The 14,084-nt window shown below is 35.8% G+C and overlaps 1 protein-coding gene across 2 annotated transcripts; it reads right to left on the bottom strand.

Moving 5' to 3' along the window:
- Positions 1-1,021: 1,021 nt before the first annotated feature.
- LOC145635204 (mitochondrial arginine transporter BAC1-like) lies at positions 1,022-7,229 on the bottom strand. 2 transcript variants are annotated; one of them, XM_081686491.1, is made up of 8 exons: positions 6,977-7,229; positions 5,233-5,322; positions 2,793-2,894; positions 2,519-2,623; positions 2,352-2,450; positions 2,083-2,271; positions 1,872-1,970; positions 1,022-1,752 (listed from the first exon to the last, which is right to left on the bottom strand). In XM_081686491.1, the coding sequence occupies exons 1-8, from the start codon at positions 7,088-7,090 to the stop codon at positions 1,618-1,620; spliced, it is 933 nt and encodes a 310-aa protein (XP_081542617.1). In that variant the 5' UTR covers positions 7,091-7,229; the 3' UTR covers positions 1,022-1,617. The 2 variants fall into 2 exon arrangements, with proteins under 2 accessions (XP_081542617.1, XP_081542618.1); XM_081686492.1 differs by lacking the exon at positions 6,977-7,229 and having other exon boundaries at positions 5,205-5,249.
- Between the last annotated feature and the right edge of the window lie 6,855 nt (positions 7,230-14,084).

The following is a 14,084-nucleotide window of genomic DNA, read 5'->3' as shown; positions in this document are numbered from 1 at the left end:
ACAAGGGTTGATTAGATCAATTGATTCGTCACAGTTTAAAACAATTTGAGCCAGCAGTATTGAAGCTTATAAAATGGTTTGGGCTTATTTGGGTCATATATAAGCTAGTTAAATTTTTCCAAGATTATTTAGCACCCGGTTGCATTGTCCAAGACTAATCAAATTCCGGCCGATCATAGATCGGACCTAGTATAAAATACCGTGCTATCCAAACCATTACTCGGCTTTTTTCAGACCGGACTCGGACTTTTGTCGAAATATTTTTTAGGCTGTTTAAACCTGTACTTTTTTAAGTCGGACACTATCAGGCAAGCAAGCCAGACCATTGTTGACTCTAGCCCTGATGTCAAAGGCTACATAATGAAGCATGGTAACCAGTTTCTTACTTTCTTTAAGACCCAAGTTAGGTGATATGGTGCGCTTGGCTGCTTGGGTCTGTGGCATAGGTTGGCTTCCTCTGAACAGTGAACTCCAATTCAGCTGCTGCTTGTCGTTTTTACAGAAGTTCCGATATATGCTAAAGCCAAGCTGCACGTTGCGTATGTCTTTTGCACATCAATGGTTGGATTGATACTCAGCTACAGAGGGTCTGAGACTATGAGGTTTGATAGGTGGATATCTTTCCAGTTGAAAAGTGTTGTTTAAAAAGGAATGCAGTGGCGCGTTGCTTGCAAGTTGCAACGGTCATAGTAAGCTGCAGAACCACGCAGGGGAAGAGGAACTAAGCAGTATGAAAAGCTGTTGTAATGAGACCAGAATAACTGGCTCGCAAAGTCCAGAAGGAAGTTATGCTTCACTTTCATTGATTTATAGCTGCTCCCTTGTAAGTTTGGTAATTGTAATCTGTTATTTCAGGTTGTCTATAAGGTAGCTCCTCCCCTAAGGTTGCTGTACTGATAAGCTCCTATATTCTGGCCTTTGACAGCGTTTTCCAATAAAATCAAGTAAACAAATTAAATATGGAGTAATTAATCAAAAAAAAATGTTTAGATTGAGTCATTGAGGCAATATATTTGCTAAAAATAAGACTAATTACTAAATTAAAACAGAGAGTATCAGAATTTATAACAAAATACTATGGATGGAATACAAAGTACACTCTAGAATGATTCAGAATTATCCCAAATCAAACAATACTTCATCAGGTAATCAAAATGCTTTTCAAATTGCCTATTGCCTACGAGTAATCGCCAAGTGCTTGTTTGGTTAACCAAAAAAAAAAATGGGGAAGTAGAAATTTATGTAAACAGTTTAGGGTAGTTATTTCACATGTTTGGTTAGTACTAAAAATATGAAATTTGGCTTCCCACAAAACATGGGTGATTAATTACCTAAACCCCCTTGGTCGATAGAAATTCACGGGTACGAGGAATTCCTTTAGTCCAACCAAACATGTCATTGCCTAGGTATTGCAGAAGGGAAGTAATTTCTCTTGGAAGTATAAATTCCCATGGAATTTTTTCTCGTGTGAGCCAAACAAGCACAAAGTAAGCCCTTAAAGAGTTCAAAGACCATGGATACTTGAATTTTATGGCAAACAATTCAATGCGCCTTACTCCAGACCTCCCATCAAATCACACTGCTTCCGTTCACTGCAAATGAATATCTGTAGAAAGATTACTCATGTCTGATGCCTAAAATTTTCATGGCAAATTCCCAGGTGACAATTGCTGCCGCATTGGCTGGGAATGCCCGCGCTATAGTTGGACCCAAGCCAGCATAGCACCCTCTTAGCCCAGCTTGTTTGTAAACCTACAGATATACAGTATGTTAGCTGAACCACCAAGTAACACACAGAGTTTCTGCTAGTCCAAACTGAACTTGCTTTCATGCAAAAAAAAAAAGAAAAATCAAAGAGAGAGAATTTATACCAGCTTCAACACTTGAAAAGGATTTCTTGAGTAGTTTGGATCTGGGTTGGTCTGAATCATGGTTTTTGCCATATCCAGGGGCAAAACAGCAGACCAAAACTGAAAATTTTCAGCCAAAAGAACAGTTCAGGAAATGAAGTAAAATGAATGGCAGAGAATTTAAAAAAAACAAAAATAAAAGGATTTAATCCTGTGAACTATCTACACTTACAGCAACACCACCTAGGCCGCCACTGATGATCCCAACCCCTATCTCAGCCAAGCCTTTATATTCTCCAGAACAATCTTTGAGTTTCAAGTGCATAGAATGCCGGACATTCTCATAAACACTAAAGAAAACAGCATTCCCCAAAGATTCTCTTAGAAATGTTGCCGTCCCTCCACGGAAAATGCCTGTTACCTGCACATCTAAGACATCAGCTCTTCAATAACCAGTCGGTCTTTTCATGTACCTCATACATGGCAAAAGAGATTCCTCACCCCGTCAGTTCTTATAGTCTTAAGGGCACAATCAACAGGACCGGTATATGTGCTACCCTTGGGAATCAAAGAATCAGTTCCTTGAATTTGCATCCTACACTGGAGAAGCTCAGAGTCAACTTGGAAGAGCCTAGAGCAATATATTCAAAAACAGCATATTTCCTTACCTTCACTAGCTCCGTAGGACAGAGTACAAAGCTGATTATAGCCCCAGAATAGGCAGCTGATGGAATAATGACTAGGGAATCAGGTCCAGAACTTTGCAGCTTGCCCTTAAACCATTACAGACAAACCATCACCATTGAGGGAAAAATTCACATTTAGTCCATATGGAGCAGATTCCATACAGCAACAATACATTTCATGTCTATAAATTTTGGAAATAGATCTCTGATGGAAAAGAAATGTGATTTTTGTGAGCTGCAGAGAAAGAATTTTTACCTGGAGAGATTGCTTTGTTTGCGAGTATATGCCAAACAGAAGTGAACTTTCAAAACCCATCCCTATAAAAGAGGAGGTAGCACCTCGATAAAGACCCCTAACCTATTGAAATGAACACGACAAACTAGTAAAAAACAAAAAAAAAAAAAAAAAAAAAAAAAAAAAAAAAAAAAGGGACATTGCATACACTAATCGCATACTGTGGCAAAAGAGACAAGCAATCACAGTCAGTGGCAGATCCAGTATGGGTTCAGTGGGTTCAACTAAACCCATACTGGATTTTGGGAAAAATCTGTAATTCGGGAGAAAAAAGAAAAAAACACCTGATATTAACAATCACACATACAATGATTGAATGTGTATGGATTCAGTTCAATGGTCTAAACTGTAAAACCAATGTGCAGGAGTTTAATACTCTTATAAGTGTGCGGGATCAAACTGTGCCAATAGTGCCAAACTTTTTTCTTTCGTGTTTTTGAGAAAGAATAAAATACTTGTTATAAATTTAAATTTAGAACCTCTATCAATCCAAATGAATGTAGAGTTGCAGGTGAAAGTGGTGGATGGTTCTAGTGCTATGTTTACTAAGCTTGTGTTCAAATCTTATAATTTCCTTTTTAATTTAGAATATTTAAAACATTATCGATTATTTTTGGGCATTTCTATAATCTCTTCACCATATTTTTAGTACTTGCACGAAACACAATTACTCTCAAATTTTAGTATTTGGTATGACTTTGGTTTGAATTACGATTATATTCACTTAAGAAAACAAAAACCAATTGAGCTCAAGCTATCTTTTGAAAAATTTTAGCACCACCTTTATACGGGTAATATACTGGTATGGGAATTGAATCTATCAGTAATGTTGCGATTAATTCACATGAAGATGGATTGATTACACAATAAATTACTACATCCAACTTTCAAAATCCTAGTTCCGTCCCCCAGAATATGATAGTAATTGGGAGTTAAGACAAAATTTGATTTATTTATGTTTATTAATATCATTTAGCTAGCTAGTTGTCTAATGCTCAAAGATCTGGGCCCATATGCAAAAATTTCATCCGCGACTAATCACAGTAGCTGCTTCTTCCAAGTTCCAATCAGCAGCACAGCTACATAGACAGAATAGAAATGCTATGCAGAAGAAATTTGTATGCCAACGCTAAAGTAAGCTATTGGAATAAGAGAATGTGGTGTGTAACCTTAACTATTGTAGACTGTTTCTTAAAATAGAGTTAAGGACTGAGAGATCAGCAATCACCACCAGCATCCTGACACTGAAAATTTATTAAGATTATTCCTAACTGATCAATCTACTGAAAACCAACATAGATTTGGCAAGTAAAACTCTTTTTTATTTTTTATTTTTTAATTTTTTAAGATTTGAATCATCTAAATAGTTCCAATAAGTTGCATCATTTCTCTACTAGAAAGTAGTAGTGGCAAACGGGTTGTTTGAATTAAATATGGTTCAAGTGAAAACAGTTCAGGTCATGTCCAAATTAGGAGTGGTTCGGTTCGGTTTCTAAATAGGTCAGTCACATTGTAGTCTATTGTCAAATTTATTCCATAGTTCATTACAGTTGATAGATTGATTATAGTCATAGATATTTCGAATGAATAATTCATGCATATTTATTCACTTTTTACCATTTTAAAAATTTATGACCTTGTACCACACAGTACACAAGAGATAGATTTTGCCTTGGTCTCGCCTGTTATGAAGTGATGTATGAATGCATAAAGTAGCTAGAAAAGAAAAATCATTTTGAAATAGTAATTAATATGTAGTTTATCTGAAACATTTTTCTCAAAAAGAATATCTATATGCTCTTCCTCTGAACACTCTGAAAAATCCTTTTCCAAAAAAGTAACAAAATTGGCCTACACCTCGTGCAAGCTTTCAGCCACTGAACATTGTTACCTCATGCACCCAAATGTCTTAAGAGACTCTTACATATGAAACAGTATATGAGATGGTCAGATAAAAGCGTGTTCCAGCTAATTCACAAAGTAAGCACATAAACTTAGCTAAACTTCTTAAAATGCAGCTCAGATTCAGAAGTGGAAATGTTGCATAATACTTCTCTCATCCCAGAGTAAATTCGACGTTAGTAAATGGAGGAGAGTTAAAAAAAAAAAAAAAAAGTACAGAAAATTTGAGCAGGCCAGTGTGGAGCCTAGCTTTAGAGAAAAATTGGAGGATAAAAACTTCAGTATTAAAACAGATACGTGAATTTTGATACATCATGTCATGGTTTATAACTAATTTTTCAGTTTTGGATGGTTCTAGTATAATAGACCCTTTAAGTCGGGGTTAATCTGGTTAATTTTTCTAAAAATTTAATCAAGAGCCATGATGAATATTATGATTGCTTAGCCTTCTTAAAACATGGGATTCCTAACCTTAAAGCTGGGGAACAGAGATCCATACCCCTTCATTCTGCAATATCCTAGCAGCACAATGCAATCCATTTCTATACTTGACACCATGTAATTCAGTATTGTGTTTTTGTAACTTCACCTGTCAGCAAGAAAATACCACACATGAGCCAGGCCTGCAAAGAAAGCATCTACTTAAACATAATAAGATAGCTTATAGGATTAAATCTCCTTCGTGTACTATAGTCCATTTCATGGATGTTAAAAAATACTTCGTTAATGGTAAGATCTTAAACAGTGATTCCAGATTCAACCAAGTGAAAATCTATATTTGTTTTTAAACTGCATCTCAAGGCTCTCAGCCTCAAAACTAAGAAGATTGAGAATAAATTTGCTAAAATACTTGGAATAATTCTACCAATTCTACAAAGTCAATCTGTATTGGTATAATCAAGTCCATGGCTGCATGCTAGTGCCAAGTGTATTTCAGTATCTAAAGATCACATATAGGTTTTTTGAATCAGATGAAAGAATCTGAGCAGTACAAATCATATTTACCAAAAATGATTTTCATTCTTTGGTTCATTCACAGCTAGAAGTAGTGAGCATTAATATGATAAATTAATATTTAGTGTCCCAAAAATAAATATGCTTAACTTAGGCCATTAACTAACATGATAGTTATTCAAGATAGAAGAAAAAGGCTGGGATCCTGACATTACAGATGTCAAGCTAACTTATGCTACTCGGAATAATTGTCCTAACACACATACATTGTGTGATCTTTTACATCAATTATTTTCCAAGTATTAGGTTGATAAATAATAATCACCTAAATTGAAGGGTATCATTGAGAAATCTTAATCCCAACGCTTCTCAAATATCTAACCTTGTTTAAAAATGCAATCATGAAAAATGATATGTGATAATGGTACTGTAGGATGCCCTATAATTATTGTTGATAAGCTCTAGTATGAATTTAACCAATTGTTTTGTTTAAAATAATTGGACTCAAAATATATAGTAGAAGGAATTTTATTGTAAATGCCGTGAAGTTTTTGTTACCAAGAATAATTAAGTATTCCTCATACAAGAAGAATAAAATGACATAGACACTAACTCTTCCAAAACATGATATATTGCGGGATAACCTAAAACGCAAAAGTTACAAGCAGCCTAGCACACTATAGACATGAATTACAATTTCTTTGCTCTTGTCTAAATTTTCTCCAAGTGCAAGTCTACATCTATTGCAATGCTTTAAAGATTAAGCATTCTGATGAAAAGCAAGCTTCTCCTTCTAACCAATACAAGCACTCTAAGATGAGCATGAAACGAGTACAAACTTTTATACCATACATTATCAAGAAGTTGTCTACCAGACATGGCCGCCAAATTATGCTCAAACTTAATAACATTGTATAGAACCAACAATGGTAACATACATCCGAAACAAAACCCCGGCACTTAAACTCAAATCACAAGAAAATTAATCTTCCATTAACAAACCCCCAACTCATGAACTCATTCCAACATCAAAGATTCCAAGTTTGCCCATCATTAGCACTCAGAGAATTATCAGCAATATTTAAGCTCATGTATTTACAATTTGCTCGGTTAACAATTAATACACCACATTATCAATGAGCTCAACAATCTATGACATCCCCAAGAAATTTAAAGAAACAAAAACATGGGTATAGTGCCAAAATTGTATAAATTTGGTGGGAAATTGGTAAAATTCAATAAAATTGAGGAATGCAAAACAAGAAGTAGAAGAAGAATAAAGAATGGACCTTGACAGTGTCAAAGGGGTGGCCGATGATGACGGTGGCGACGCCGGCGATCAAGCCCGCCAAGTACTCCTTGTACTTGGACCCGTCTGCCGAAGATGCCGAGCCTTCTACCATCTTTCTCCCTCTACATTGCCATAGTAATTGATGCTACAGTAAAGTTAAGCTTTGATTGAGGTTCTCAAAGAAGAGTAGCAGGAAACAGGAAACGAGATGACGCTGTAGAAAAGGAGATTTGAAATCACAGCTTTTTCGTTTTCTGATTTTGCAACACAAATTATAGCCTAGGGTAAAATTTGCATATTTTAAGGCAAAAATGGGCAAAACCCGTTAACGGTTTTACTTATGAACAGTGGAAATTGTACCCGTCATGGGTGGTGGGGCGGATATGGTTATAAGATTTTTAAACGGCTATCAGTGTAGACTATGGAGGTATCATCCTCACTATCCGATCCACCTCATTGTCATCCCTACTCCCTCTATTTTTTATTAGTTATCTCATAGTGATATGACACGCATGTTGATGCAAAACTTTGATCAATTATATCATAACAATTGAATATTAATAATCTATTCATTTTCATAATCATGTTCTTAGGTATAAATCATAAATATTGATCAAATTAGATCAAATGAATAGTGCCAAATTTATTAAGGATCTTACTAACGAGCACCCCCGGGGCGTTGGATAAACATCTTAAATATTACATATAGTGGTATTAATTTAGGAAAGCATGACAAAATCACGCGTCAATCGGTGTAATTAATGCTAATTTTAATTTAATCTTTCTACTTTTAGCTAGCTTATCCAACGCCCCCGGGACGTTCGTTAGCTGTTGTCATTTATTAATGGGGCACTTGAAAAAAAGAGGTAGTATAAATTTGTTATTTGATAGTTACTCAATGTTGCTTTGATTTTCTTTAAACATGAACAAAGATATCAAATTTTAAGACATCTTCGTATAAACCATAGGTCCATGGCTCATTTGATGTTTGACCCTCTAATTTAAGGATTGTGTGTTCCACACTTCCGAATTTTGATGCAACAAACAACCCATCAACCATTGTGTTCGATATCACCTCTAAAATTACTTTTAGCCTTTTAGACCGTGCCTTGTGGCAACAGACAAACCTTAGCTTAATTGTTTAGCGGAAATCTGCAATTAAAATTCATGAATTAAAAATATTCAAAAAATTTATTCCATAGACTAGATATGAAATCAAATTTATTCCTTCAATCACTTGAATTTTAATTATTTTTGTTACCCCAACTTGATTTCTCTCTTCTCAAATTGTTTTGCTTCTCGTCATTCTCATTATCTTTGTTATAGGACTCTCAGGTGTCAACAATCTTGATATTGTTTCAAGGTAATCAAAAGATGTGCTATTATACATTGAGTTTGAACAATTAGCTTAGAGTTCTAATGAAGAATAAAGAGAGAAGAATGACATAAGAATAAGATGTACATGAAGAAGGTAGGCAAAGAACAAACCAATATAATCGAGCATAATGTGGAAAATTACAAGACAATCACACATAGCAGTTTAATTTTAGGTCGGGCCAACATGTTTTGCCCAATCCAACCAACTAATTATTAAGCCTCCAACCCAGCTGCCTAATAACCACCTAATTCACCTCTACAAGAATTCTTAATTGTTGGATTTTAGTAGCCATGATCAACCCATTTAACTGGCGATTTATCATCTCAAACCAAATTATTAGAATATACTGGAATTGTGAAAACACTTCAAACGCACATGTACAAAATAATCAATTATAGTCAAAATTCCAAATAAGTAATTGATGAATTGCAAATAAAGTTTCTTTTCATTCTACCAAAAAAAAAATTACAAGTAACAAAACTTGTACAACATTTTGGCAATGCAAATTAAACCTATCAAAAAACAAAGTTTTTTTTACTCGATCAAGATTAAAACCCTTTTTTTTACTGGCTATTTCACCAAATGCTACTGAGTTTTTTAAAAATTTACCAAATACTATGAAGTTTTCTTAAATTCATCAAATGTCACGTAGTTTTTTTTAGAAAAATTTGTTAATTACTACCTCAAAAAAGGGGTCTTTATGAATTACTACCCCTAAAAAAAATGTTGTTAATTACTACCTTAAAACTGATGAATTCTATAGATTGCTACCCTTTTCCCTAATCAGTCCCTAATTAGGTGATTTAATCTACTAATGATATCATTATCCGACTAATTTGTAATTAGTTACTTTTAAGGCATGATTAATTAAATAAACCCTAACACCACCTCTAAACCACCATTGCACCGCCTCCGAAAGCCCCCTTACTCTATCCCCACCATCTCTGGCAGCCTACCCCCGCCCCGCCCACCTCTAAACCACCCATTGCACCACCTCTAAACCCCCCAACAATCCCTCCTCCCCACCCACCGGCGACCCTAGCCCCCTCCCCCTTGCCAGAGAACCCTATTAGGCCCTCCCTAAGCCTCCTCCATCCCATTCCCCCCTTTAATCACCACCCTAATGTTCCAAAATTAAAACCCTAAAGCCCTAAAATTGAAACCCTAGGGTGGTGATTAGGGGGGAAGGGGATAAAGGAAGATTAGGGATGGTTGTGCAAGGTTTTCCGGCGAGGGGTAGGGGGTCAAGGCCGCCGCGCTAGGGGATGGGGGTATCGTAAATGGAAGGTGGTTTTAGGGTGGGCAGATGGTGGTTTTAGGGTGGGGAGTTGGAGGAGGTAGGTTCAGTAGTGGGTGGTGGGTGGCCGGAGGTGGTGCAATGGTGGTATGGAGGTGGTTCTAGGGTTTAATTAATTATTTAAGGTTTAAAAACAACTAATTATAAATTAGCCGGATAATGATATCATTAATAGATTAATCACCTAATTAGGGGCTGATTAGGGAAAAGGGTAGCAATCTATAGAATTCATCAGTTTTATAATAGTAATTAACAACTTTTTTTTTAGGGGTAGTAATTCACAAATACCCCTTTTTTGAGGTAGTAATTAACAAATTTTCCATTTTTTAAAAAAAATTCACCGAGTGCCATCAATGACTAACGGTCGTTAACTCCGTTAGTTAGGATTAAATCATGACACATGTCATGATATGATTGGTTCATTTTAATCATTTATTTTAACTAATAAAAAAAAACCCTTCCATAGGCCAAGGAATGAAAGTCATACTAAGGTTATTCTTGGATTGAATTAGCAAATTATGTAATTTAAGTTGTGCATGTTTTGAGAAAACATATTATATGAGTAATACATCAATTTACAGGATAATGTTTAAACAAAAATATATTAATTGTCTTATTTAATTATGGTTTTTGAAATTAAATAGAATTTCCAAAATAATTAAAACTCGATGGGCTCACCAAGTTGATGACTTGGTGAATGAAACCCCACAGAGTGAACTAAATTCATAAATTATTAAAGTTCCTAGCTCGAAATCGTTAAACTGGACGTAAATGAGTTCAATATATGGACTAGCATGTATTCCATGTAAGATTGATTGGATAGTGCAGTTTCATGGGTTATAGGGGCATAGAGTGATAGAGATGCTTGGTTAATCACATGGGTATGCATGAATGATGCATGATCGAACTATTGACCTACTTTGAAGTTCAAGTATAGAATTTTTGGATATATTAGTGGATTCCTTTGACATGAATGGGACATTGATTTCATTCAATGATTGATTTAACTGTGGTACATTCAAACGTCTTCCCGTAATTGGAGATTATAAAGGATGTTTCCTGATTACGTCAAAAGTTGAGTGGGAGCCTAGCTTGGTTTCCACAAGATTGGATTGAAACTACCTAATGACTTAGGGAATGTGTCATGACCACTTGAAGAGGGAGAATTCATAAAATACGTGGCCTCGTTCGTTCAAATGTATTACTTAGTAATCATTTGGTTTTATAATTCTAACTCAGATATCAAGAAACGACTTGTAATTTAATATGATCTCGACATGGGATGTGACAGGCTATAGTCGTATCACCTAATCAAAAGTAATTCCTAAATCCTCTGACTAATGCAGATAGGGAAGTAGGGTCGAATCCACAGGGAAAATGGTCTTTCTATTCCTAATTAATTCAAGCAATCTAAATTATAAAGTAATCAATATATTATAATCAAAGGATAACTAAACTATAGGAGTAAAAGTAGGGAAGAATAAAAATAGAGGAAATCAATTAATAAAAGACCTAGGGCATAGGTTCACCAATAAATAACATTCCAGGGTAAAGCATAATAATCAAACATCAATGCATCAATTAATCAGATCATAAAGGGCTTTCGCTACGTATTACAATCACAGAATTAATCTATCGGTATTAAATCTCATCTCTCGAATCTCGACTTAACCATTTATAAATTAACCTGCCTATTGAAACTAGACCTAAACATCAATTCTCATTTCTCGAATCTCGAATCAATTTTTTCAAACTCATGCATAAAAGATCGGGTCTAATCTAGTCACGGAGCATTAAATCAATCAATAGAAAATTAATCTAACATTGATAATCAACAACAATAAATCACCCCTTCATATTATTTATGGATCCCCACAAACCCTAGAAAAGAAACTACTCACGCATAATTAAATCTAAACTAATCAAAGCAATAAAATAAGACATGATGAAAGAATTAAAGTAAATAACTGAGATTAAAGTAGAAGAAATCGTTACCAAATAATCTGAATTAAGGATTAAGTAAAGAACAAAGTTGTAGAGAGAGAAACTAATCTAAAAGCTAAGTAGAGAGAGAAAATCTAAGAGAAGAATTAAGAAAGAGTAAAAGAAGATACTAAACTCGCTTAACGGAAAAGTATTTATATTAAGCAAGAATCCTAAACTAAAACAAATTTAAACGACGATTAAACCCTCCTAATAATGACACGCGCCCGATCGGGCGAGGCACCGCCCGATCGGGCCCGCCTTTTTACTTCCAGGTGCGTCTCTCGCGCCCGGCCGGGCGCAAGTTCGAACGGCAGCTTTTCTTCCCCCGCCCGGCCGGGCGCGCCTTTGGGCGGGAGCTCCTTTGGCCTGGCGGCACTCTTGTGCTACTCTTTGGACTTTGATTGGGCTCCAATTCTTCGGGCCAATCTGGATCTCCTCCTCGGGTCTTGAATACTTGGTCCAAATTCTCCAGTATCACATATACCGAGCCCTTAATCACCGGTTTGATGGCTCTAACCGGCTCTAGGCTATGAAGGATGGTCATGCATCTCCAATGCTCGTAGATACTCCATAATAACTCGGGAAAATGCTCCAAAAGTGCGAATCCCTACAAAAGTCAACCAAATCTACGAAAACACTAGAAAACACCAATTAGTAATAAAAGTGGCTCTAAAGAGCCAAAAACAATACTAATTATGACCAAGGGACGGGGGTAAAATACTATATAAAATGGACATACCAGGATGGAATCATATTAAAAAATAGACACATATTGATTTAAGAAATTTGAATATTGCACACTTGTCTCAAACAATGCAAGTGGGAGATTGAAGGATTTAAGACTTCGTCAAGTGCAATTGCTAGATATATAAATGGATCAAATTATGGAGATAATTAAGTTCTTCTATTTGAGTCATCGTTATATCATAGCTAGAGATACTAACGATCTTTGGGATAGTAATATAGTCCAAAGCCTAATTGGACGAATACTATAAGGTAACACAAAGGGTCTAGATCGAGCATTAGAGGATGACAGGGTAAAGTCGTATCCCCAAATCAAAAGTAATTCCTAAGTCCTCCAACTAGAGTAGATAGGGAAGTAGGGTCGAACTCCACAGGGAAACAAGTCTTTCTATTCCTAATTAACTAATATACTCTAGATTATGAAGTAACCAATATATAAGTTGAAAATGAAATTAAACTACGAAGATTGAGAATAGGGAGAAAACAATATATAAAAGGATCTAGGGCATAGGTTCACCAATAAATAATAATCCAGGGTAGAATATAATAATCATTCATCAATGCATACATCAATCAGATTATAAAGGGCTTTCGCTACGTATTATAATCACACAATTAATTTACCGGTATTAAATCTCATCTTTCGAATCTCGAATTAACCATTTATAAATTAACCTGCCTATTGAAACTAGACCTAAACATTAATTCTCATCTGTCGAATCTCGAATCAATATTGTTAAACTCATGCATAAAAGATCAGGCCTAATCTAGTCACAGAGCATTAATTCAATCAATAGGAAATTAATCTAGCATTGATAATTAACAACAATAAATTACCCCTTCATATTATTTATGGATCCCCACAAACCCTAGAAAGTAAACTACTCACACATAGTAGAAATTAAACTAATCAAAGCAATAAAGCAAGACATGATAAAAAGAATAAAGTAAATAACTAAGATTAAGAGAAGAGAAATCGTTACCAAAATAAATCTGGAATTAAGAGTAGAATTAAGAACAAAGGTTTTTTGAGAAAGAAAATCTAAGAGAACAATTAAGAGAGTAAAGAAAGAGTAAAAAGAGAGAGGAAGGGATGTTAAAATCGTATTACGGAGGAGTATTTATACTCCGTACAAAATCCTAAACTAAAACAAATTAAAACGACGCTAATCGTCTCCTAAGAAATACACGCGCCCGATCGGGCGCGCCTTTTTGCTCATAATAATAATCTCGCGCCCGGACGGGCGCGTCACCGGGCGCCAACCTAAGCTTCTCCCGCCCGGCCGGGCGAGCCTCCGGGCGCCAGCCTCTTTGGCCGGGCGGCTCATTTGGGCCACTATTTGGACTACGATTGGGCTCCAATTCTTCGGGCCAATCTGGGTTTCCTCTTCCGGTCTTGAATACTCGGTCCAAATGCCCCGGTATCACCTATACCGAGCCCTTAATCACCGGTTTGATGGCTCTAACCGGCCCTGGGCTATAGAATCTGGTCGTGCTTCTCCAATGTTCGTGATTGCTCCAAAATATCTCGGGAAAATACTCCAAAAGCATAAATCCCTGCAAAAGTCAACCAAATCTACGAAAACACTAGAAAACACCAATTAGTAATAAAAGTGGCTCTAAAGAGCCAAAAACACTACTAATTATGACCAAGGGACGGGGGTAAAATACTGTATAAAATAGACACATCAGAGGACGAGG

Source organism: Chenopodium album, chromosome 6, assembly GCF_948465745.1.
Source record: "Chenopodium album chromosome 6, dcCheAlbu1.1, whole genome shotgun sequence".
In the NCBI taxonomy this organism is placed as follows: Eukaryota; Viridiplantae; Streptophyta; class Magnoliopsida; order Caryophyllales; family Amaranthaceae; genus Chenopodium; species Chenopodium album.
The sequence above is the reverse complement of the archived record's forward strand: the minus strand, read 5'-3'. Positions and strand labels throughout refer to the sequence as shown.